Source organism: Catharus ustulatus, chromosome 32 (genome assembly GCF_009819885.2).
Source record: "Catharus ustulatus isolate bCatUst1 chromosome 32, bCatUst1.pri.v2, whole genome shotgun sequence".
Classification (NCBI taxonomy): domain Eukaryota; kingdom Metazoa; phylum Chordata; class Aves; order Passeriformes; family Turdidae; genus Catharus; species Catharus ustulatus.
Genome location: NC_046252.1, coordinates 2,529,999 through 2,552,990, shown reverse-complemented (window position 1 = coordinate 2,552,990; position 22,992 = coordinate 2,529,999). Strand labels below are relative to the sequence as shown.

At 68.2% G+C, this 22,992-nt stretch overlaps 2 protein-coding genes across 2 annotated transcripts; one reads left to right on the top strand and one right to left on the bottom strand.

Moving 5' to 3' along the window:
* Nucleotides 1–519: 519 nt before the first annotated feature.
* Nucleotides 520–4,252, top strand: RCOR2 (REST corepressor 2). Its single transcript, XM_033083493.1, is given in 12 exon segments — nt 520–974; nt 1,400–1,456; nt 1,537–1,617; nt 1,732–1,784; nt 1,863–2,024; nt 2,111–2,235; nt 2,776–2,845; nt 3,339–3,434; nt 3,436–3,522; nt 3,603–3,843; nt 3,925–4,113; nt 4,218–4,252. Coding segments are annotated over 12 exon segments (1,314 nt in total). The 5' UTR covers nt 520–856.
* Nucleotides 4,253–4,819: 567 nt separating this feature from the next.
* Nucleotides 4,820–22,190, bottom strand: MARK2 (microtubule affinity regulating kinase 2). Its single transcript, XM_033083546.1, is given in 23 exon segments — nt 4,820–7,076; nt 7,694–7,738; nt 8,054–8,080; nt 8,867–8,916; nt 8,918–8,998; nt 9,000–9,107; nt 9,110–9,149; nt 10,057–10,154; nt 10,720–10,922; nt 11,407–11,426; nt 11,428–11,534; nt 12,693–12,805; nt 12,890–12,989; nt 13,277–13,396; nt 14,115–14,300; nt 14,302–14,352; nt 15,063–15,119; nt 15,248–15,318; nt 15,440–15,505; nt 15,666–15,714; nt 15,813–15,866; nt 17,515–17,688; nt 22,040–22,190. Coding segments are annotated over 23 exon segments (2,232 nt in total). The 5' UTR covers nt 22,097–22,190; the 3' UTR covers nt 4,820–6,721.
* Nucleotides 22,191–22,992: the final 802 nt, after the last annotated feature.

The following is a 22,992-nucleotide window of genomic DNA, read 5'->3' as shown; positions in this document are numbered from 1 at the left end:
CGCACAGGAGCGCCCGGTACAACCCCACAGAGCCCGGTACGGCCCTAAACCGGCACAAGAGATCCCGGTGCGGCCCTAAACGGGCACAGGAGAGCCCGGTACGGCCCCACAGATCCCGGTACGGCCCTAAACCGGCACAAGAGACCCCGGTACAACCCCACAGAGCCCGGTACAGCCCCACAGATCCGGGTACAACCCCACAGCCCCCAGTATGGACTGACAGACTCCATTTTGCCCTCAGCCTGCCCCACAGCCCTGAGCCCACCCCACAAACCTACCCCATGGCCCACAGAGACAGACCCCAGCCCCACACAGGACAAACCCCAGCCCCACACGGGTGACAGACCCCAGCCCCATACCGGGGACAGACCCCAGCCCCACACAGGGACAGACCCCAGCCCCAATGAGGACAGACCCCTCTCCCAGAGCTGCCCCCCTTTCCCGCAGCCCCCCCCGTCCCCGCTTTGTCGCCGTTTCCCGGCCCGGTCCCGCGGAGGGACACGGGGGGCGGCGGGGCCGTGCTGAGGCCGCGGGCGCTGGAACTACTTCGGCACCGGGAGGCGGCGGCGGAGCTTTGTGCGGGCCGGGACCCCCGGCACGGCCGCGACCCCTCCCCAAACCCGGCCCCCGCTCCGGGGCTGCTCCGCCTTTAATTGAGGGGGGGGAGTGAGGGAGGGAGGGACCCTCGGCGCGTCCTCCCCGACCCTCCCCGCATTCCCACGCCCCCTCCCCAAAAAGCGCCGCGCTCGGGTTAAAGTTTGGCGGGGGCCGAGCCCCTCCCCCGCGGGGTTTGAGGGGGGGTCCGGGGGGTTCCCCGCGCCGCCCCCTCCCCTCCCGTCCCCTCCCGTTGCCGGCGATGCCGGCGGTGATGGAGAAGCCCTCGGGGATCCTGTCCCGCAGCCGCGCCAAGGCGGGGGGCGCCGCGGGGCCCCCCCATTCCGAGGACGAGACCAGCGAGGACGAGCACGCCCACGGTGAGTGACCCCCCCCCCCCCAAAAAAAAAACCCCCAAAAAAAACCAAAATTTAACCCCGCACCTGCGTGCGCCCCCAGCCCACCCCCCATGTGCGCCCCCTCCCCAAACCCGCGCCGGGCCGGGGACGCCGCGTTGGCCCCACGTGTTTATTGTGGGGGGGAACAAGGCTCGGGTCACCCCCGGCCCCCCCCGCGGGGTCTGTGAGGGTGGGGGGGCGCACACGGGGACAGGGGGGGAACAAAGCCCCGTCCCCATTGTCCCCGGCCGCCCGCGTGTGCGCGGCCGCAGCTTTGTCCGCGGGGCGGGGAGGGGGCTTGGCCGCGCCCCCTCCTCAGCTCGGAGCCCCCCGGGGGGGGTGGGGGGGGCGGTGCGGACCCCCCCCGGTAACCCCCGGCCCCCCCCCGCGCCCCTCCCCGCCCGCAGACAGCATGATCCGGGTGGGGGCCGACTACCAGGCGGTGATTCCCGACTGCAAACCAGGTACGGCGGGGTGGGGAGGGGGTCCGGGGGGTCTGGGGGTGTCCCCCCCTCCCCGTGTGACCCCCCCTGTGCCCCCCCAGAGAGCCCCGCCCGCTACAGCAACAAGGAGCTGAAGGGGATGCTGGTGTGGGCCCCCAACCACTGCGTGTCCGACGCCAAACGTGAGCCCCCCGCGGCTGTGGGGTGTCCCTTCCTGGGGTGGGGGGCTCCCCTTAACCCCCCAAACCCCCCCAGACCCCCATTTACCCCCAACCCCCGTTTCCCCCCTCCCCCAGTGGACAGGTACATTGCCATGGCCAAGGACAAGCACGGCTACAACATCGAGCAGGTACCGGCTCCCCAGACCCCCCAACCCCCCCCGGGCGCCCCCAAATTCCCTCCTGACCCCCCCGCGCCCCCTCCCCAGGCTCTGGGGATGCTGCTGTGGCACAAACACGACGTGGAGAAGTCCTTGGCCGACCTGGCCAACTTCACGCCCTTCCCAGACGAGTGGACGGTGGAGGACAAGGTTCTGTTCGAGCAGGCGTTCAGCTTCCACGGCAAGAGCTTCTCGCGCATCCAGCAGATGGTGGGAGCCCCAAAACCGCCCCAAAACTGCCCTAAACCTGCCCCAAAAAACTGCCTAAGTGACCCCAACCTGCCCCTTCCCCCCAGCTCCCCGACAAGCTGATCCCCAGCCTGGTCAAGTACTATTACTCCTGGAAGAAACCCGAACCCGCACGAGCGTCAGGGACCGGCAGGCGCGGCGGCTGCTGGGGCGGCGCCGACCGCGACGACAGGTCTGGGACCCCAAATCCTGCCCTGAGCCCCAAAACCAACCCTAAATACCACCCTGAACCCCAAAAACCAGCCCTAAATACCACCCTGAACCCCCAAAACCAACCCTAAATCCCACCCTGAGCCCCAAAAAACAACCCTAGAGCCCTCAACATCCCACCCAAAATCCCGTCCTGAACCCAAAACCACCTCAAAAACCAGCCCTGAACCACCCCAAAATCCCATCCTGAAACCCCAAAACTAACCCTAACCCACCCCAAAATCCCACCCTGACCCCCTAAAATCCTACCCTGAACCCCCAAAACCAACCCTAAATCCCACCCTGAGCCCCAAAAACAACCCTGAACCTCCCCAAATCTCACCCTGAGCCCCAAAACTCATCCTGAGCTCCCCCAAACCCCCCAAAATCCCATCCTGAGCCCAAAACCACACCAAAAACCACCCCAACAACCAACCCTGAACCTCCCCAACATCCACCCTGAGCCCCCAAACCCCCCTGAACACCAAAACCCCCCAAACTCGCGCTCCCCTCGGCCCTGCAGCAACGACGAGACCGAGGAGCACCGAGCCCACCCCGACGGGGACGCGGAGCCTGCGGAGCCCAAAAAAGAGGTTTGGGGAGTTGGGAGGTTTGGGGTTTGGGGGGGCTCAGTGTGGGCAGAGAGGAGAACTCAGGGTTTGTTTTTCAGTAAAGGGAGGGAAGGAGAGCGAGGGGGGGAGATGGGGAAACCCCGAAATTTGGAGCCAGACCCCAAAAAATTGGGGGTGAATCCTTGAAGATAAAGAGGGGAGAGGTGGGGCAGGGGGGAGAAACTCTAAAGGTGGGATGAGACCCCCAGAATTGGGGGGATCTTTGGGAATGAGGGAAACCCCTGAAAACAACAGGGGGGGGGTGAGACCCCCAGAATTGGGGGATCTTTGGGAATGGAGGGGGAACAACAGGGGGGTGAGACCCCCAAAACTGGGGGGAATCTTTGGGAGGGGCTGGGACGTACCAAGTTCTGAGGGGAAGTGGGGGGGGGGGGTGCATTCAGAGGGTTTCCCCATCCATAACCAACTCACCAATTAACAAGCCAAATAATTAATGAACTGATGCCCCCCCAAGGCGGGGCCACGCCCCAGGGCGGAGCCTCAGTACCGGCACCACCCCCCGGCGCGGCAGCGGCGCCGCCCCCCCCGTGGGATGCGCCTGAGCCGCGAGGGACGTGGCCGAGGTCACGGCCAACCCCGACCTGGGCACGCGCGCCCTGCGCCAGCTCGACTGCCAGCTGGTGGCCCTGAAACGCCAGGTGAGCACCCAGCAACCCCCCAGGGACCCCCAAACCCGCGGGACCCCCCCAAACCCGGGGTGACCCCCCCATCCCCGCAGGTTCAGCGCATCAAGCAGATCAACAGCGGCCTCAGGCAGGCGCTGGACGGGGGCCTGGAGGGCTGCGGCCACCTGAGGTGGGTGCTGTGCCCCCCCCCGGTGTCCCCACGGTGTCCCCACGGTGTCACAGCAGCCCCAGCTGTGTCCCTGTGCCCCCCAAGTCACCTCCAGTCACCCCCCAGGTGCAGCAGCAAGTTCAGCTCCCGCTGGACAACGGATGAGCAGCTGCTGGTGGTGCAGGGTGAGCGTCCCCCCTAATTAATTAGTTAATTAATGACCCTCATTAACCCCCCTGTCCCTGACTCGCTGTCCCCCTGCCCAGCCCTGCGCCGCTACGGCCGCGATTTCCCGGCGGTGGCGGCCGTGCTGGGCAACAAAACGGCGGCGCAGGTTCGGAGCTTCGTGCTGGGCCCGCGGCGCCGCCTGGGCCTGGAGCGGCTCCTGCAGGAGCGCCAGGGCCAGGGGGAGCCCCCGGGAGCCCCCGCGGAGGAGGAGGAGGCAGGAGGAGGAGGTGAGGAAGGGCCGGCGGGGGGGGCGGCTCCGAGCTGGCAGCGGCTCCCAGGCCCTGCCGGGGGGGTTGGACTGGGCCCAGTTCTGATCCCGGACTGGGCCCAGATCAGCGCCAGTCCCCGACCGTGCCCACACCGTGATCCCATCCCAATCAATCAATCAATCAATCAATCAATGGTCATGCCCCACCCACACCCACAGCCCCACCCAATTCCGGCCCCGCCCAATCCCAGCCCCGCCCATCCAAGCCCCGCCTCTCTCTCCACAGGTGCAGATCATGGGCGTGTCCCACCCGGCCCCGCCCCCGCCGCCCTCTTCGGCCGCGCCCCCTGGCTCGACCCCGCCCCCCTCGCGCCCTCCAGCCCCTCCCCCATTGCTCCGCCCGGCCCCGCCCCCAGCCCCGCCCCCCGCGCTCCCGCGGCCGCCCCCGCCCCTCCAGCCCGGCCGGGCCCCGCCCCCGCTGCTCCGCCCTGGCCACGCCCCTTCCTCCAGGCCACGCCCCCCGGCTGCTGGCCATGCCCCACCCCGCTGAGCGCCCCCTGCTGGGCTGGAGGACCGGGGCGGTCCCGGGGGGCCCCGTTGGCAATAAAAGTATTTAGTACAGCGGCTGCGGGTGTGGGGCACTGGGATGTACTGGGAGCACTGGTTTGTATTGGGGGCACTGGTTTGTGCTGTGCCCTCCCCCTCGAGCACTCGGAGGCCGCGGATCTTTCTGGAAGTTTTTAATTAGAACCTGGAAAATCCTCTGCGAGGGGGCGTGGCCGGGGGCGTGACCTGGGCTTGGCCCCTCCCCCAGAGTGTCCCCGCCCCCAGGGGCGGTGCCCGGGGCGGGGCTACAGCAGGACAAAAGGGGGGGGCGGGGGGAGGGGACACCCCACCCCCACCCCGGAGCACCCCCGGCAGCAGCAGCGCCCCCGCCCCTCCCCCCCCGGGGCCTTCCTGAGTGCGGGGGGAGGGGACAAGCCCTGTCCCCGAGGGGGGGAGGGGGGACAGGGGACCCCGGGATCCCCACGGGGGGAGGGGACACCCCCACCCCCCCCTAAGGCCACCGAGGGGCCCTGGGGGAGCCCCGGAGCATCCCCGTGTCCCCCCCATAAGGCTCAGGGACACCCAGGATGTCCCCACACGGCCCTGGGCCACCAAGGATGTCCCCAAGGGCCACCTGGGATGTCCCTGGAGGTTCCTGGGCCATCCACGACCTCCCTCTGGAGGCCCAGGACTCCTTAGAGGGGCCTTGGGCCACCACTGCTGGTCCCCTGGGCCACCCAGGACGTGTCCCTGTCCTCACACGGGCCTTGTTCCCCTCCCAGAGGATCCCCCAGGTCCCTGGGCCACCAGGATGTCCCCAGCAGGTGCCAGGGTCCCCATGACCCCCTGGCCCTTGTCCCCACACGATGTCCCCAGGTGGTCCCGGGCCCAGCCAGGTGAGCCCCAGCTCCGTCCAGGTGGCCCTGGGTCCATCCAGGGTGTCCCCATGGTGGCCACACAAGGTCCGGGTGACCCCCCCGAGGTCCCCAGGTGTCCCCAGTCCATGAGGGAAAGTCCCAGATGCACCCAGGTGACCCCCCCGAGGTCCTGGGTTCAGCCACGGGCTCTGTCCAGGAGCTGCCCTGGGGCCACCAGGTCCGTCCAGGAGGCCCCACCGAGGCCTGAGCGCGCTCCAGGCCCATCCAGGTGGCTCCAGGCCCATCCAGGTGACCCCCGGCCGTCCCAAATCCATCCAGGAGCCCCCAGGTCCCGTCCTGGCGCGGCCATGTCCCCTCGGGGGCGTCCCCTCCGTGTCCGTGGCTCGGGGCCGCGGCTCCTCGGCCACCTCAGAGGAGCTCCAGGGTCGCCGTGTCCGTGGCTCGGGGCCAGAGCTGGGTGGCCACCTCAGAGGTGCTCCCAGGTGGCCACTCCTGGGTCGCTGCTCCCAGGTCAGCGCGTCCGTGGCTCGAGGCCGGGGCTCCTCGGCCACCTCAGGGCCACTCCTGGGTCACCAGAGCCACTCGTGGGTCACCTCAGAGCCACTCCTGGGTCACCAGAGCCGCTCCTGGGTCACCTCAGAGCCACTCCTGGGTCACCAAGAGCCGCTCCTGGGTCACCTCAGAGCCACTCCTGGGTCACCAGAGCCGCTCCTGGGTCGCCGTGTCTGTCCCCAGAGCTGCAGCTCCTCGGCCACCCTGGAGCCGCTCCCGGCTGGGCCCTCCCGAGCCCGGTGACCACTGGAGCCGCTCTCAGTGACCCCTGCAGGGCCCGGTGACCACTGGAGCCGCTCTCAGTGACCCCTGCAGGGCCCGGTGACCACTGGAGCCGCTCTCAGTGACCCCTGCAGGGCCCGGTGACCACCAGAGCTGCTCTCAGTGACCCCTGCAGGGCCCAGTGACCACTGGAGCCGCTCTCAGTGACCCCTGCAGGGCCCGGTGGCTGCTCTGGAGCCGCTCTCAGTGACCCCTGCAGGGCCCGGTGACCACTGGAGCCGCTCTCAGTGACCCCTGCAGGGCCCGGTGGCCGCTCTGGAGCCGCTCTCAGTGACCCCTGCAGGGCCCGGTGACCACTGGAGCCGCTCTCAGGTGCCCCTCGGGCCCTCACCGGCCCCCCGGGCGCAGCTCCCGGGCCGTGGCGGCGGCTCAGAGCTTGAGCTCGTTGGCCACCTTGGAGGCGATGTTCTTGAAGGCCATGGAGGTGCCGGCGATGCGCTTGAAGCGGACGCCGTTGAGCGAGAGCCGGGGCAGTTTGCACACCTCCATCTCCCACTGCACGAAGGAGTCGTGGCCGGGCGCGCCGTGGGCGCAGAGCAGCACGAAGCGCTCCTGGGGCTCGCAGCGGCAGCTGTTGGCGTCCAGCACCTTGCGGATCTCGCGCAGCATCTCGCCGGGCTCCAGCGAGCTCGTGGTCTTCATGCTCCACGTGAAGCGCAGCGAGCGCGGCTTGGCGTCGCGGCCGGCGGCGTCGCGGGGGTCCTTGTCGGGGCCCACCGCGGGTCTGGGGGTGCAAAGGGAGGTTAGGGGGGTCCTTGGGGTCCTTGTCAGGGCCCACCGCGGGTCTGGGGGCACAGAGGGATGAGGGGGAGTCCTTGTCAGGGCCCACCGCGGGTCTGGGGGGGACAGGGGAATTAGGGGGTGTCCTTGGGGTCCTTGTCAGGGCCCACTGTGGGTCTGGGGGTGCAAAGGTGGGGTTTAGGGGGGCTCTGAGGGTCCCTCTCAGGGCCCACCATGGGTCTGGGGGTTTGGGGGGTCCTTGGGGTCCCTCTCGGGGCCTACCATGGGTCTAGGGGCACAGAGGGGTTGGGGGGGTCCTTGGGGTCCCTCCCAGGGCCCTCTCAGGCCTGGGGTGGCACCCCGGGGTCACCACGGGCGGGTGGTGGCACTGGGGGGGGGGATGGGGGTGGCCATGGTGGAACAGCTGCCCTGGGTGACAGCGACGTCACCGCGTGTCCTGCGGAGCCCTGGGGACAAAGGGGGGGCCCTGGGGCTGTGGGGACCCCAGGGGAGGCACAGGGACCTTGGGAATGTCAGGTCAGGGGGGCACAGGGACTCAGGGGTGTCCCCAAGGGTGTCCCCAGGTGTCCCCAGGGGTGTCCCCAGGTGTCCCCGACTCACCTGAGGGTCTCCACCCGCTCCTTGCTCTCGGGCTCATGGGGGTTCCTCGGGAGACAAAAGGGGCCCAGATCAGTCAGGGGGGGCTGGGGGACCCCTGAACAGCCCCTCCCCCCCCCGAGGGGACCGGGGGGCACAGACAGCACCGGGGGGAGGGGACACACAGACACACGGGGGGGACAAGGACAGACGGACAGCGGGGCCGGGGGGGGCCATGCGGGGCCGTGCAGCGCTGGGGGGGGTTTGGGGGGGTCAGGGGGGGTTTGGGGGGTCCTGGGGGGGTTTGGGGGGCCCTGGGGAGGGTCAGGGGGGGCCTGGGGGGTGAGGGTGCCATGCAGGGGTCCCAGCCCGGCGCGGCCCTACCTTCTGGCAAACCTGAAAGACAGATTTCTACAAAGACAAACAGAAGAGAAGGGGACGTTGGGGGGGGGAGGGGCCGGGACAGAGCCACCCCCTCCCCCAACCCCCCAGAGACCCCAAAATCGGGGGGGGGGGTCGGTGGGGTCTGGGGAGGAGCAGCACCCCCACCCTGCCCCCCCCCGGTTCTATGGGGACAGGAGGGGACATTGGGGGGGACCCCAAAGGGACATTCAAGGACATTGGGGGGTCCCAAAAGGACATTCAGGGACAGGAGGGGACATTGGGGGGTCCCAAAGGGACATTCAGGGACATTGGGGGGTCCCAAGATCAGTGTGAAGTCAGCAGGGCCAGGAAGGGACACGGGGGTCCCTGAGGGGACAGTGGCAGGGACAGGAGGGGACACAGAAGGACAGAGGAGCCCTGAGAACACCGAGAGGACACCCTGAGGGGACAGAGAGACACAGGAGAGCTCTGGGGGACAAGGGGACACCGAGGAGCCCTGGCAGGGGACAGAGAGAGAGGGGACAGAGAGACCCTGGAGCACCGAGGGGACACCGAGGGGACACCGAGGGGACAGCCCAGGACACACAGAGGGAACACAGGCAAAGGACACAGCGAGGGGACACCGAGGGGACAGTGACAGCCCAGAACACACCAGGGGGACACATCCAGGGGGGGACACAACCAGGAGGGGACACAGGAGCGGGGGGTGCAGGAAGCGGCCTGGGCTGAGCCTGGGTGAGCTCAGGTGTGCCCAGGTGTGCCCAGGTGAGCTCAGGTACCCCCAGGTACCCCCAGGTAGCCCCGGGCTCTCACCTGCGCACGAACTTGGAGGTGAACTTGCTGAACAGGCTGGCGGAGGGGCCCGCGCCGGCCCTGGCTGGCGCCCGAGGGCGAGGCGGGCGGGGGCAGCCCCGGGGGCAGCGCGTAGGGCAGGGGGTTCCCGGGGGTCCCGGGGGTCCCGGGGGGCGCGGAGCTGCCCGGCATGGAAGGTGCTGCGGCTCGAGACCCCCCGGGGGAAGCTGGGCCGCTCCCCGGGGCCCTGGCTCACGTTGTGTGGGCAGAGGGGGAGGCGGCCGGGACCCGGGGAGGGGCCCCGCTGTGAGGGGGGGACAGTGAGTTAGGGGGGGACAGGGGGGTGGGTGACACCCCAGAGACCCCCGGGGACACCCCTGAGCCCCTCAGGGACATCCAGAGACACCCCAGGGACACCCAGGGACACCCCTGAGACCCCCGGGGACACCTCTGAGCCCCTCCAGGGACACCCAGGGACAGCCCTGAGTCCCCAGGTCTCCCCCAAGGACACCCCTGAGCCCCCCAGGGACACCCCTGAGACCCCCGGGGACAACCCTGAGCCCCCCCAGAGAACCCCCCAGGGACACCCCTGAGCCCCCAATTTCCCCCCAGGGACACCCCTGAGACCCCCGGGGACACTTCTGAGACCGCCTAAGAGACCTCTGAGCCCCCCCAGGGACATCTAGAGACACCTCTGAGACCCCCGGGGACACCCCTGAGCCCCACAGGGACACCTCTGAGCCCCCCAGGGACATCCAGAGACATCCCTGAGACCCCCGGGGACACCCAGGGGACACCCCTGAGCCCCTCCAGAGCCCCCCAGAGACATCCAGAGACATCCCAGGGACACCCAGGGATGCCCCCCTGAGCCCCCAGGTCCCGCCCAGCCCCTGAGAGCACTCCAGTGGATGCAGGAATGGGGGGCTGGGGGGGGTCACCCACTCCCCACCTCCCTCCCAGCCCCCCAGGACCCCTCCCCTTGGGAGCTGTTGGGGGTTCCCAGCGCACTGGGGGTGCCCCACGGTGGGGAGGGGCTCAGGGGGGTTTGGGGAGGGGTCCCCACCTGTCCTTGCCGTTCTGCAGGGGGTGCCCCACGGTGGGCAGGGGGCTCAGGGGGTTTTGGGGAGGGGTCCCCACCTGTCCTTGCCGTTCTGCAGGGGGTGCCCCATGGTGGGGAGGGGGCTCAGGGGGGTTTGGGGAGGGGTCCCCACCTGTCCTTGCCGTTCTGCAGGGAGCTCTGGCCCAGGCTGGCCCGGTCCAGCAGCGGCGAGTTGCGGCTGCGCGTGGTGCCCGTGGACAGGACGCTGTTCTGTGGGGGGACAGGCAGGGGGGGCTGGGGGGGGTCCCCAAAAGCCCCCCGGGCAGAGAGCCCAGCACTGGGGGGACACAGACAGCCCCAGCAGGGACCCCAGTGCCACCAGTGTCACCCCAAATCACCCTGACCCCAAAACAGGGGGGGTTCAGTGTGTGGGACCCCTCCCCAAACTCAGGGGGGTTCAGGTGTGTGGGACCCCCAAACCCAATCCCAGGGGGGGGTTCCAGGTGTGTGGGACCCCCTCCCCAAACCCAAATCCAGGGGGATTCCAGGTGTGTGGGACCCCCTCCCCAAATCCAGGGGGGTTCCAGGTGTGTGGGACCCCTCCCCAAACTCAGGGGGTTTTCAGGTGTGTGGGACCCCTCCCCAAACCCAGGGGGGGTTCAGGTGTGTGTGACCCCCTCCCCAAACCCAGGGGGGTTCAGGTGTGTGGGACCCCTCCCCAAAGTCAGGGGGGGTTCCAGGTGTGTGGGACCCCCTACCCAAACCCAGAGGTGTTCCGGGTGTGTGTAACCCCCCCCTCCCCCCCCCAGGACCCCTCCCCAGCCCCGCACCTGACCGTGGAGGGGGAGGGGGTGCCCTTGGAGCGCTCCAGGCCGGGCAGGGGGCTCGGGGGCACCTTGGCCGTGCTGCCGGCGCGGCGCCCCCCGCCCTCCTCCTCCCCTGCCCCTCCTCCTCCTCCTCCTCCCCCTCTCTTGTTCTCCACGTTCGCCGCCTGCGTCTTCTTGGAGTACGAGGCCGAGGTGGGGATGGAGAGCCCGGCTGGGGGGCAGGGGAGGGGGTCAGGGCTGGGGGTCACAGGGGGACCCCTCCCCATCCCCTCCATCCCCTCCCCATCCCCTCCATCCCCCCAGGGGGCTCTGGGCACCCCCGGTCCCATCCCTGCTCCCCCCTCCCATCCCCATGAACCCCCCAGGCCTGAGGGACCCACCCAGCCACAGCCCCAGTGCCCCCAGTTTGGGGTCCCAGTGCTCCCAGTGCTCCCAGTTCAGGGTCCCAGTGCCCCCAGTACCCCCAGTTCAGGATCCCAGTGTCCCCAGCACCCCCAGTTCGTGCCCCCAGCTCAGGATCCCAGTATCCCCAGTGCCCCCAGTACCCCCAGTTCAGGATCCCAGGGTCCCCAGTGCCCCCAGTTCAGGATCCCAGTACCCCCAGTACCCCCAGTTGGTGCCCCCAGTGTCCCCAGCACCCCCAGTTGGTGTCCCCAGTGTCCCCCGTTGGTGTCCCCAGTGTCCCCAGCGCTCACCCTGGTCGCTCACTCGCCGTTTTGGGGTTGGCCGAGACGCTGCGCTGCACCTTGTGAGCGGGGGAGGGGCCCGAGCTGTTGGCCACCTCCGGGGCCACCCGGGGCTTCAGGGACAGGTTCTCCTCCAGCTGGGGACAGGGACACGTCAGGACACGGGGACATGAGAAACATGGGGGACAGAGGGACATGTGGGGACATGAGGGACAGGGGGACATGGGGGGACAGGGGACACCGCCAGGCAGGGACAGGGAGGTGCCACCACCATGGCACAGCTGGGGACAGGGACACGTCAGGACACGGGGACATGAGGGACATGGGGGACAGAGGGGACATGAGGGACAGAGGGGACACAGGGATACGTGGGGACATGGCAGGACAGGGGGGACACGCGGCAGGCAGGGACAGGGACAGGGAGGTGCCACCACCACGGCACAGCTGGGGACACGGAGGTGCTGGCACGGGCACAGCTGGGGACAGGGACAGGGCAGGGTGGGGGCAGGGCATGGCAGACAGGATGGTGTCCCCATGTCCCCTGTGCATCCTCTCGGTGTCCCCATGTCCCCATGTCCCTGCTCGTGTACGCTCTTCGTGTCCCCGTGTGACCTCAGTGTCCCCGTGTCCCCTCACTATCACATCTCAGCGATCCCACACTGTCAGTGTCCCCTTGTCACAGTGTCCCCTCAGTGACTGTCCCCTCTTCACCCCAAGGACCCTCCCAGAACCACCACAGTGTCCCCATGTCCCTCCCCGTGTCCCCATGTCCCTCCCTGTGTCCCTCTCCGTGTCCCTCCCCGTGTCCCCGTGTCCCTCCCCATGTCCCCGTTTGTCCTCATGTCCCCATTGTCCCCTCATCCCCTCCACATTCCCTCCCCTCCCCATGGTCCCCCATCCCACTGTCCCTGTGTCCCCACAGTGTCCCTGCCATCCCCCCAGTGTCCCCCCCACTGTCCCCGCCATCCCCTCATGTCCCCGTGTCCCCCCAGTGTCCCTGCTGTCCCCAGTGTCTGTGTCCCTCCTCTGTCCCTGCCATCCCCCCAGTGTCCCCTCAGTGTCCCCGCCATCCCCCATGTCCCCATGTCCCCTCAGTGTCCCCCCATGTCCCCATGTCCCCTCAGTGTCCCTGCCATTCCCCCAGTGTCCCCATGTCCCCACTGTCCCTGCCATTCCCCCAGTGTCCCTGCCATCCCTCCAGTGTCCCTGCCATCCCCCCCATGTCCCCACGTCCCCTCACTGTCCCTGCCATCCCCCCAGTGTCCCCCCGCCGTCCCCACGTCCCCATGTCCCACCTCGGAGCCCCGGTGGTCCAGCAGCAGGTACGTCGCCATCACCTCGTTGTATTTCTGCCCCACCAGCGACTCCTGGATCTCCTCCCGGGTGTAGCCCATGGACACCATCAGCTCTGGGGGGGGGCAGGGCCCTCAGCAGGGACACAGGGACACCGGGGGGGTCCCCAAAGTGTCCCCAGGGTCCCCCAGGGTCCCACCTGTCCTGCGGGGGTCCTTGTAGTCAGGCACGGGCTCCATGTAGGGCTTGAGCTCGTCGTCCTCGTGGCCCACGTTCATCCAGCGGTCCTTCATGATTTGCTGGGGCACAAAGAGGGGGGGGGTCACCCCTGGGGACACTCTGGGGGGCACTGAGGGGCTGCAGGGGGTGGGGGGTCACCCCTGGGACAGTTTGGGGACAGGAAAAGATCCCAGGGGACACAGGGGGATGCAGGGGCAACTGGGAGGGTCCCCAGCAAGTCTTGGGGTGCTCTGGGGGGTCCCAGGCCCACACTGGGGGTCCCAGGTCCATGTTGGGGTCCAGGCCCACTCTGGGGGGTCCCAGGTCCATGTTGGGGGTCCCAGGCCCCCTCTGAGGGTCCCCTCACCTCCAGGGTGCCCCTCTTGGTGGGGTTGAGGATGAGGAATTTCTTGAGCAGGTTCTCACAGTCCGTGGACATGTAGAAGGGGATCCGGTACTTGCCCCGCAGCACGCGCTCCCGCAGCTCCTGGGGACCCAAAACCGCACGTGAGAGACCCCAAAACACCTGAGAGACCCCCAGAAACACCTGAGAGACCCCAAAACACCTGAGAGACCCCAAAAACACCTGAGAGACCCCAGACCCACCTAGAGACCCCCAAACACACCTGAGAGACCCTCAAATCCATCTGAGAGACCCCAAAACCCACCTGAAAGACCCTCAAACCCACCTGAGAGACCCCAGAAACACCTGAGAGACCCCCAGAAACACCTGAGAGACCCCCAAAAACACCTGAGAGACCCCAAACCCACCTGAGACCCCAAACCCACCTGAGAGACCCCCAGAAACACCTGAGAGACCCCAAACCCACCTGAGAGACCCCTAAAACACCTGAGAGACCCTCAAACCCACCTAGAGAACCCCAGGACCACCTGAGAGACCCTCAAACTCACCTGAGAGACCCCCAAAAACACCTGAGAGACCCTCAAACCCACCTGTGGGGAGGATTCCCAAACCTCTGAGGGACCCCAAACCCACCCGTGGGGACTCCCAGACCACCTGTGGATACCCCAAAGGCACCCAAGGGACCCCAAACCCACCTGAGAGACCCCAGGACCACCCAAGGGACCCCAAACCCACCCGGGCAGCCCCAGGCATGGGCGCACCTTGAGCACAGGATGTGACCGTGGGTTAAGGGGGTGACAGGGAGGTGACAGGTGACACCAGGGATGTGTCCCACCCTCACCTTGAGGTTGTGTCCATCGAAGGGCAGTGACCCACTGACCAGGGTGTACAGAATGACCCCCAGGCTCCACACGTCCACCTCGGGTCCGTCGTATTTCTTGCCCTGGAAGAGCTCGGGGGCGGCGTAGGGGGGGGAGCCGCAGAACGTGTCCAGCTTGTTCCCGAACGTGAACTCGTTGCTGAACCCCAAAATCGGCGATTTTGATGTTCATGTCGGCGTCCAGCAGCAGGTTCTCGGCCTGGCCCGGGCAGGGAGAGCCCCCAGGGGGGGTTACTGGGGTCTGGGGGGGTCTGGGGGGGTCTGGGGGGTTTGGGGAGGGGGGAAGAGGCGTCCAGGGGTGGGTCTGGGGGGTCCTGGCACCTCTTTGGGGGTCCCAGGGGTGTCTGGGTGGAGTTCTGGGGGTCCCAGGGGTGTCTGGGTACAATTTTAGGGGTCCCAGGGGGGCCTGGGTGCAATTTTGGGGGTCCCAGGAGGGTCTGGGTGCAATTTTAGGGGTCCCAGGAGTGTCTGGGTGTAATTCTGGGGGTCCCAGGGGTGTCTGGGTGTAATTCTGGGGGTCCCAGGAGGGTCTGGGTACAAATTTAGAGGCCCCAGGGGTGTCAGGGTGGAGTTCTCAAGGTTCCAGGAGTGTCAGGGTGCAATTCTGGGGGTCCCAGGAGGGTCTGGGTGCAATTCTGGGGGTCCCAGGGGGGTCTGGATGCAATTCTGGGGGTCCCAGGGGTGTCTGGGTGGAGTTCTGGGGGTCCCAGGGGGGTCTGGGTGCAATTTTAGGGGTCCCAGGGGTGTCTGGGTGCAATTCTGGGGGTCCCAGGGGTCCCAGGGTGCAATTCTGGGGGTCCCAGGAGGGTCTGAGTGCAATTCTGGGGGTCCCAGGGGTGTCTGGGTGCAATTCTGGGGGTCCCAGGGGGGTCTGGGTGGAGTTCTGGGGGTCCCAGGTGGGGCTCTCACCTTCAGGTCCCTGTGCACGATGAATTTCTGGTGGCAGTACTGCACGGCCGACACTATCTGCAGGACAGGGGGTGTCAGGGCCAGCCCAGCCCAGCTGGGGGGGCACAGGGACACCCCCAGCCCCCTTGGGGGGGGGTCCCCAACCCCTTTTGGGGGGGAAGTCAAACAGCATCACCCCCCCAGACCTGTCGGAACTTGGCCCGAGCCTCCTTCTCCTTCATGCGCCCGTGGGCCACCAGGTAATCGAACACCTCACCTGGGGGGGCACAACAGGGGGGTCAGGGACAGCCCAAGGTGTCACCTCCCCATCCCTGTGACCCCCCCAAACCCCCCAGAGCCCCCCCAGACCCCCCAGAGCCCCCCCAAACCCCACTCACCCCCGCTGGCGTACTCCATGACCAGGTACAGCGTCTTCTCCGTCTCGATCACCTCAAAGAGCTTCACTGCAAGGGGGGGTCAGGGGGTTGGGGGACACACCTGGGACCCCCCCAAAGCTGGGGGACACCCCTGGGACCCCCCCAGAGCTGGGGGACACCCCTGGGACCCCCCCCAGAGCTGGGGGACACCCCCGGGGAGGGGCTGAGGGGGCTCTGGGGGTCTCACCGATGTTGGGGTGGTTCAGGACCTTCATTATTCGCACTTCCCGGAAGAGCTGTGAGGGACAGGGGGGTTGTGGCGGTGTCAGAGGGGACAGTCCCCAGCTTTTCACCCCAAAATCAGGGGGGACACCCCCCCAGGGACACCCCTCACCTTCTGCAGGCTGGAGGAGTTGAGCTGCGTCTTGTCAATGATTTTCACGGCCACCTGCGAGGGGAGAGCGGGGTCACAGCGTCCCCAGGGCTGTCCCCAAAACGGGGGGAGGGACAGGGGACAGGGCTGTCCCCACACCTGGTGGCACTCTCAGAGTGACAGAAGCATCCCCACACCCTGGTGGCACTGGGGAGGGCAGGACCAGGAAGCTGTCCCTGTCCCTGTCCCATGGTGGCACTCACAGGGCAAAGTCCCGGGAAGCGGTTCCCACGCTCTGGTGGCATTTATGGGACAATGACCGGGAGCCTGTCCCCACACTTGGTGACACTCGTGGGACCAGGACTGAGAGCTTGGGACCATCCCTGTGCCATGGTGGCACTCCCAGCAGTGTCCCCACAGCACGGTGACAGTCACAGCTGAGGAGCAGGAAACTCATCCCCGTGCCAGGTGGCACTCCCAGGGCAGGGACCAGGAGCCAGAGCTGTCCCCACACCACGGTGGCACCCACGGGACAACAGGCCGGTCCCTGCGGTGACACCCACAGCACCTGTCCCCACACTCTGGTGGCACTCACTGCTGGGGACAGGGAGCTCATCCTGGGGCCGTGGTGGCACTCCAAGGACAAGGACCAGGGTGCAAAGCTGTCCCCACACCGTGGTGGCACTTAGAGAATAAGGACTGTCCCCAGACTGTGGTGGCATCCCCAGGGCAAGCACCAGGACCCAGGACTGTCCCTGCACCATGGTGGCACCCACGGGACAGGAACCACACTCCTGTCCCCACACCGTGGTGACACCCCCAGGACACAGCCTGTCCCCAGGCCAATGGTGGCACTCAGGGCTGTCCCCAGGCCCTGGTGGCACTCAGCGCTGTCCCCACACCCTGGTGGCACTCAGGGCTGTCCCCCATCCCCACAGCCCCGTCCCCCACACTGTCCCCAGGCCATGGTGGCACTCAGGGCTGTCCCTGTCCCCACAGCCCCTTCCTCACAGTGTCCCCAGGCCATGGTGGCACTCAGTGCTGTCCCCACACCCTGCTGCACTCAGGGCTGTCCCCAGGCCCTGGTGGCACTCAGGGCTGTTCCCAGGCCCTGGTGGCACTCAGTACTGTCCCCATCCCCACAGCCCCGTCCCCACAGTGTCCCCAGGCCATGGTGGCACTCAGCACTGTCCCCGTCCCCCCCAGCCCCGTCCCCGCGGTGTCCCCACACCCTGGTGGCACTCAGCACTGTCCCCCACACCCTGGTGGCACCCAGGGCTGTCCCCAGGCCATGGTGGCACTCAGGGCTGTCCCCATCCCCACAGCCCCGTCCTCACAGTGTCCCCAGGCCATGGTGGCACTCAGCACTGTCCCCAGGCCCTGGTGGCACTCAGCACTGTCCCCATCCCCACAGCCCCGTCCCCGCGGTGTCCCCCACACCCTGTTGGCACTCAGGGTTGTCCCCAGGCCCTGGTGGCACTCAGCGCTGTCCCCACACCCTGGTGGCACTGAGCACTGTCCCCGTCCCCCCAGCCCCGTCCCCGCGGTGTCCCCAGGCCCTGGTGGCACTCAGTGCTGTCCCCAGGCCATGGTGGCACTCAGGGTTGTTCCCAGGCCCTGGTGGCACTCAGGGCTGTCCCCATACCCTGGTGGCACTCAGCACTGTCCCTGCCCCCCCAGCCCCGTCCCCACACTGTCCCCAGGCCAGCCCGGTGCCTCTCACCTCCTTGCCGGTCAGGACGTGCCGGGCCAGCTTGACCTTGGCGAAGTTGCCCTTGCCGATGGTTTTGAGGAGCCGGTAGTTGCCGATGTGCGGCTGCTCCTCGGCGGCCGTGCCGGCGTTGCGGCCCCGCAGCATGCTGGCCTTGCCGCCGCCCTTGCCCTCCACGGCGCCCGGCTGCGGGGACAGCGAGGGGACCGTCAGGGGACAGCGAGGGGACCGTCAGGGGACAGCGAGGGGACAGCGAGGTGTCCCCGCCGCGGCCCGGGGATCCCGGCGCGCTCCTGGAGGAGCCGGGAGCAAAGTCCGGAGCGGCCGAGCCGAGCCGAGCCGCGCCCGGCCGGGCCGGGAGCCGCCCCCGATACCTGACGCAAGCGCGGCGGTTTCGGGCTGGGCCGGGCCGGGAAGGGGCGAGCGGCGTCACCCCCTGCCCGGGAGGGGACCCGGCCCGCTGTCCCCGCTGTCCCCCAACAACTCAGGCACCGATTATCACGATTCCACCCCAACCACGAGCACCTGGACGGAGCTCACGCCCCAGCCAAACGCGGGGATCCCCCCCCCAGAACCACACCAGCACAAACTCCCCTTCCCCGCACCCCAAGAGCCCCCCCGAAGGTCACCCGGCCTTTGGGGACACTTTTGGGGTGTTCCCTCGGGGGCAGCGAGGCGCCGGCGCTGTTGGTGCCACCCCCGGGGCTGTCACCGCTCCGGTGACACCGGAGATAACGGCGGCGCGTGAGCGGCCGGGCCGGCCGAGCCAAACCCCCCCCTGCTCCCCGCGGGGATCGGGCCCCCCAAACCCCGCCGGGTTTGTTTTTGTGGGGGCACGTTCGGGGTGCCGCCCTCCCCCCGTGGGAAGGAAACCGCCGGCGGAAGCCACGGGGAGGCGCCGGCGATGGCGCAAGAGAACCCCGAGATCCGGGGGGAGAACGCGGGGATTTGGGGCTGGGGGGGACGGGAGCTGCCCCCTCCCCCAGCGCCCGGCGCGCTGCCGTGGGAAAAGTGAAGGAAACCGGCGGATTTCTGCCAAAAAACTGCCGTGGCAACGGGGCGGGAGCGTGCGGAGCCATCTGGCCGCGCTGCCGGGATTCGGCCGGGCTGAGGCGGCACCGGCACCGAGAGCCCGCCCGGGTTCGGTACCGGAGCCCTCCGAGCATTGCCGGGTTCGGCACCGGCACCAGAACCCCCCGTGCCCTGCCGGGTTCGGTACCGGAGCCCTCCGAGCATTGCTGGGTTCAGTACCGGAGCCTCCGAGCCCGCCCGGGTTCGGCACCGGCACCAGAACCCCCCGAGCCCTGCCGGGTTCGGTACCGCAGCCCTCCGAGCATTGCTGGGTTCGGCACCGGCACCAGAACCTCCCCTGAGTCCTGCCGGGTTCGGCACCAGAATCCCCCGAGCCCTGCCGGGTTCGGCACCGGAGCCCCCGAGCTCTCCCGGGGCTCGGTACCGGCACCAGAACCCCCCGAATCCTCCCGGGGTTCAGCGGAGGAACGCGGGCGGCGCTCCGGGCATTTCCTCTTCTCGGTGCGGCCCGAGTGACCAAAAATTGGGCAAATACGGCACAGGAGGCGCCGCCCGGCCCGGGTGACACCGGGGCAGCGCCCCCGGCCCCGGGCAGGCCCCGCTGTCGCTCCCCGAGCCCCGGAGCCCCTCGTGCCTCAGTTTCCCCATCCCGCCCGCCGCGGGGGACTCACCCTGGGCACCGCCAAGCGCCGGGAGCGGCGGGAGCGGGGCGGTGCTGGCGGGAGGGAAGGAGCGGGGACCGGCTCGACCGGTCGGGGCTGAGGCCGCAGCGGGACAGAGCGGGGTGGGGCCGGGGAACACCTGGAGCGGCGGGGCGGGGAGAACGGGGCGGAAAACGGGGAAACCGGCAGCGGGGAGAGCGGGACGGGAGGGTCCCAAGGGCCAAAAGGCTGGGAATGGCCACTGGAACGGCAGTGGAATGGACACTGGAATGGGCACTGGAACGGCCACTGGAATGAATGGTGACAGCGGTGATGGCGCTGGGGCTGCGGTGACGTCATCAGGCAAGGTGTGATGTCACCGGGTAGGGTGTGATGTCACCAGGGCCGCAGTGATGTCACCAGGCAGGTGTGAGGATCCCGGTGCCTGGAGGTGTCGATGCCGCCCACGCCAAACTGGTGCCAACTGGTGGCAATGGGAGCAGCAGCGGTGCCACCAGCAGCAGCAGCGGTGTCACCAGCAGTGCCACCAGCAGCGGTGTCACCATCACCAGCAGTGCCACCAGCAGCGGTGTCACCATCACCAGCAGTGCCACCAGCAGCGGTGTCACCGGGACCCCGGCGTGGCTCAGCGGTGGCAGCCGGGGCGGCAGCGCCGGTTCGTGCGGCGCCACTCAAATGTCAGCCAAATTTGGGTATTTTCAGGATTTTTTTATCCCCAGCCCCACCAGATCGGGCTCCGTGCGAGGGAGGAGTTGGGGTTTGGGAGGGGGCAGGGAAAGACCCCCCGATTTCGGCTGCTGGGCTTGGGGGGGATGCGCAGCCCCCCCCGCACGGCGCTGCCGCCCCCTCCCCAAATCTTCCCAGCCAGGAATAATTTTGCTCTGGCGTTACATAACAGCGGATAAAAGAGAGGAAAAGCACCCAAAACGAGCAAGGGGGGCCACAGCCACGGCACAGAACAGGTGGCATCGCCTTGTCCTGGCTTGGGGACACCGACACGAGGCCACCTGTGCCCCCACACCTTGCTGGGGTCACTCCTCAGCACCTGCGGGGGCCCCTCGGGCACAGAAAGGGGGAATCCCCCCCAAAATATCCCCCAAACTGGGGTGTGACACAGCTGGGGGGGCTGAGGAGCCCCCCAGGCGCTCCCCAAAAGGGCTGAGCCAGCAGTGGGGTCCCCACCACAACAGAAGCTGGAGGCACAGAGAGACCCCAAGAGCCCCCCCAAATCCATCCCCAAATCAGGGAACCCCCCTCGCAGCTCCCCCAAAGGGGTTTGGGCCTCACCCCCCTCCCAGCCTCACACACACCAAGGGGTGCAGCCCCCCACTCCCACCCGGGGGGGGCTGGTCCCTGCTCCCAGCACTGCAGGGATTTGGGGGCTCAGCCCCCCGAGCCCCCCCAGAGCCCCGGGAGGGCGCTGAGCCCGAGGCAGCGCTGCCGCCGCCCCCACAGCCCCCCCCGTGTGGGGGGGCCGCAGCAGGGAAGGGGGTGGGGAAGGGGCTGGGCTGACGCCCCCACACCCCGATCGTGCAGCCACCCAGCTGGGGAGGGGACAATGACACCCCAAAGCTGTCCCCAACAGCGGTCCCCAGACCCTGCGGGGTCAGTGTGGGGCTCTGGCACCCCCCATTGCCCCTCTCCCTTTGGGGTGCAAGGCTTGAGCCCCTCACTCAAATTCCGGGGTCATGCACACAAACCCCCCCTGCTGCTCCTCACAGAGCCCCGGAATGAGACCCCAAATTTGGGGAGGGGTTCATCCCGGGAGAACCCCAGAGCTCTTTCCCTGCACCAAACCCGGCCCTGAAGGGTCCCAGGGCTCGGGACCCCCCCACCCCACAGGAGGGGCTGGGCCGGGGGAGACCCCAGAGTCCGGCATGGGGTGGGAGAGAGGAATTGGGGGGACCCTCGAACCCCCTTCTGCAGCTCTCAGAGGGGCCCAAACCCCTCAGAGCCCCCTCACAAAACAACCCCCGAGCCCTCCAGCCCCTCTTTTCCCCTCGTGTGAGGATCCAGATCTCCCAGATCCCCTCCTTTCACATCTAAAATGCCCCAGGACCCCTTTTCCTCTCCCAAAAATGCCCCAAGACCCCCTCAGACCCCCTGAAATCCCCCTTTTCCCCCTCAAAAACCAGCCCACGTTCCCGTCACACACTCTTTTTATCTCGGGAAAATTCCCGAATCCCTGCCAGGCCTCGCTGTCCCCCCACAGACAGACCCCAGACCCTTTTCATCCTCCCCGAGCCGCCTTTTCCTGTCACAAACCGGCCCGGGGCCGCCCCAGCCCCGCTCTTTTCCCTCACACAACAACCCCAGGCTCTCCCAGCCGCCTTTTCCCTCTCCGATCCTCGTTTTTCACCCTCAAAAACCACCCCAGGTCCCCCTCAAAACATCCTTTTTACCTCACAAAATGACTCAGACCCCTCTAAGATTGCTTTTCCCTCACAGGCTGACCCCAGTCTCTCCATTCCCCTCACATTAACGGCTCAGATCCTCTCAGTCCCCTTTTTCCTCCACATGGACAGGATCAAAATCCCCACATTTATCCTTTTTCCCTTCCCAGATCCCCCCCTTTCCCCTCACAAATTAGACCACGAGCCCCTCAGAGCCCCTTTTTCCCCTCCCAAAGCGACCCCCGACTCCCCTTTTCCCTTCACAAACGGGCTCACGATGCCCTCAAACCCCTTTTTCCCCCCTCAGATCCCCCTTTTCCCCTCACAAAAATCCCCCGGAGTCCCTCAGTCCCCTCCTGCCCTCACAAAATTCCCCTTTCCCCGCTGCCGCCCCTCTCCCCTCCCGCCGGAGCCGGGTCCCCCCTCACCCACAGCCGATCCCCGCCTCACCTGCTCCGCGTCCCTCTCGTTGACGGTCGGCAAAGGGCTGCGACCGCTGCTCGACATGGCGGCCCCCCCCCCCGCGCCGCCGGCGACTATCGCGATAGGGGGAAGCCGCGGCAGGCGGTGTGCGGGGAGGGGGAAGGGGAAGCGGGGGAGCTCAGGGAGCGGGGGGGGGCCAGGCCAGCGGCATTAGGGGGGCCGGGAGAGGAGCAGGGGGAGCGGGCGGGGTCCGCCCGGCCCGGCCCGGCCGCCGCCGCCGCCGCCTCACGCCGCCGCCGCCTCAGCGCCCCGCGGCTCCCAACATGGCGGCCGCCGCCGGCCCTCGGCCATTTCCGCCGCCGCGCCGGAAACACCCGACACGCCTCCCCGCGCCGCTTCGGCTCTTCCCGGACAGGTTCGGCTCGCGGCCGTCACAGGCTTCGAGGGTTTCCGCCTCCACCACGGAGTTACCCGAAGCTTCCTTCGGTACTTTCCGCCGAGCGCCGCCCGCGCCGCCGCGACCCCGAGTGGAGCCGGAAATACCCGAGGGAAGCCGAAGCACCCGAGTGCATGCGGAAATACCCGAGGGAAGCCGAAGCACCCGAGTGGATGCGGAAACACCCGAACACCTCTTAGCAGCCTTCGGGCTCTTCCGCCCGTGACGGAAACACCCGAGCGGAGCCGAACCTCCCTCCCAGCCCTGATGGGGACCCCAGGATGGGGCGGGGGGCGGAGGAAAACAAGACCCCCCCCCAAATTTGGGGGGGTTTTCCCGGACATCTCGACCCTCCCCGAATCTGGGGGGCTCTCCTGGACACCCAGATTTTGTGGGGCTTTGCTGGACCCCGGGTTCTCCCCAGTTTCCGTGTGCACTGGGAGCACTGGGAGGGGGCACTGGGAGGGGGCGGGCACAGTGGGTGTGTCCCCACCCCCACCACGCCCCCTTTGGACCAAGTGGGCGGGGCCGGGATGGGGGAGGG